Here is a 1,838-nt window from a genome sequence, read left to right on the forward strand (position 1 = left end):
AGCCCGGCCAGGCCCCGAGAAAGTGCCCCCCACGCTGCCCGCGCCCCTGACGCCCCGTGGGGCCAGCCCCGCAGCCTCCTCCCCTCCGCCGCCCCCGCCTGCCGACCCCCAGGTGACGAAGGCCCGCAAGCAGGAGGAAGACGACAGCCTCAGCGACGCAGGGACCTACACCATCGAGACGGATGCGCAGGACCAGGAGGTGGAGGAGGCCCGCAAGATGATTGACCAGGTGCCGTTCGGGGAGCAGGGCTGGGGGGCCCGGCCTGGGCACAGGCTCTGACCGCGGCTGCCTGTCCCTCCCGGCAGGGCTTTGGGGTCCTCGAGTCCCCTGAACTCTCCAGAGCATCCTCGGCCGCCTTCCGCCCAGTCATCAGAGGGGACAGAGAGGAGCCTGGAGACGGGATGGCCCAGCGAATGGCCCTGCTGCAGGAGTTTGCCTCCCGGCCCGCGGGTGTGACCCCCCAGGTGGAGCTGCAGGTGTGGGGCTGAGCCCAGATGCTGCCCAGGGAGGATCTGGGCAGGGAGAGGGCAGCACCTCGCTGAGGTCCTGGGCACTGGGTCCCTGATCCTGGTCCTGCCCAAGCTGCGGGCTCCAGGCTCCAGTGCCCACCAGGGCTGAGAGGTCGAGGCCTGGGACCCTGAGTCAAGTTGGGGCCTGGGTGCACGTGTCCTCGGAGCAGGGCTTGGCTGAGTCTAAGGGACACAGCAGAGCCTACCTGCTGACCTCTGGGCCACTGGACCAGGTTGAAATGTGGGTGGTCGGGTCAGGGCCCTGCGAGCCAGGCGGGACCACAAGGGACCTCCCAGCTGCTTCTCTGGGGGAACCGGGCAGGCACGGGGAAGGTGTGGGGGCCGGGTGTCGGGCTGGGATGCTTCCCCTCCACCGCCTCTGGACTGCCCCGTGTTGCTCCAGCTTCTCCCCGCCTCACGCCCATCTGCCCTCCCCTCCTAGGGCCTCCCGGTACCAGGCTCCCCCGGAGGTCAGAAGTGGGTATCCCGCTGGGCCAGCCTGGCCGACAGCTACTCAGACCCAGGCCTGTCAGGTAAGTGGCTCCAGCGTTGCTGTGGCAAGAGGGTGGCCTCAGGCCGCTGACTGGATGGGTGGGCACGCGTTGCCGCCGGAGGAGGGCTAGCTCCCTGTGTGCTTGGGGGGCCTGGGGCAGCATCCGCTCCAGCTGGCCCCCTTGTCTCCGCAGAGGACGGCCCTGGGCGCAGAGCCGCGGAGCTGGAGGGGATCCCGCCGATGCGGCCACGGCGGCTGCTCCCGCAGCTGCCCAGTGACAGGGCGGACAGCCCCGCCGGCCCCGAGGTGGCCAGGAGGAGTGGTCCTGGGCCCCCAGAGGTGGGCAGCGAACAGGCCGGCCTCCTCTTGGGCCAGGAGGACCTGGAGCCTGACAGCCTCAGTGATGCCAGCGGCTCAGACGGTGGGCGGGGCCCCGAGCTGGGCGGGGGCCCCCAGGAGGAAAGACGCAGGAGCCCCCAGGAAGGGCCGGCGTGGACGAGGGGCCGGCGCTCACCGAGGGGCCCTGGGGAGCCAGCCCCCACCTCTTTCTTCATCAGTGACCCAAGCGCAGACGCGGCCCTCCCTAGGAAGGCCCCTGTGGCTCCCGGGCAGGTGGAGGGCCCGGGGCCGGCCCAGCCCAGCGCCCCCGCCCATGACAGCAAGTACGTCAGCACCAGCGGGAGGATGGTCATCCAGCTGCAGACCACAGGGAAGCCCCCAGAGCTCGAGGGCCCTGCCCCAGCACCCACCAAGGAGGCCTTGGCGTTTGTCCGGCAGGAAAGCTTCACCAAGGAGCCGGCCAGCGGGCCCCCGGGGGCCCGGCAGCCGCCCCCCA

At 71.2% G+C, this 1,838-nt stretch overlaps 1 protein-coding gene across 1 annotated transcript in view; it reads left to right on the top strand.

The window, feature by feature from the left end:
- Positions 1-64: 64 nt before the first annotated feature.
- Positions 65-1,838, top strand: part of LOC104993296 (centrosomal protein of 170 kDa protein B-like) — a gene marked incomplete at its 3' end in the record, with an annotated part of 10,232 nt that continues 8,458 nt past the window's right edge. The window contains exons 1-4 of the mRNA XM_010846476.1: positions 65-229; positions 307-477; positions 953-1,043; positions 1,197-1,819. Coding sequence (XP_010844778.1) covers positions 218-229; positions 307-477; positions 953-1,043; positions 1,197-1,819 — 897 coding nt within the window. The remainder of the gene's footprint in view (positions 230-306; positions 478-952; positions 1,044-1,196; positions 1,820-1,838) is intronic.

Source organism: Bison bison, unplaced genomic scaffold, assembly GCF_000754665.1.
Source record: "Bison bison bison isolate TAMUID 2011002044 unplaced genomic scaffold, Bison_UMD1.0 scf7180017849101, whole genome shotgun sequence".
Lineage (NCBI taxonomy): Eukaryota > Metazoa > Chordata > Mammalia > Artiodactyla > Bovidae > Bison > Bison bison.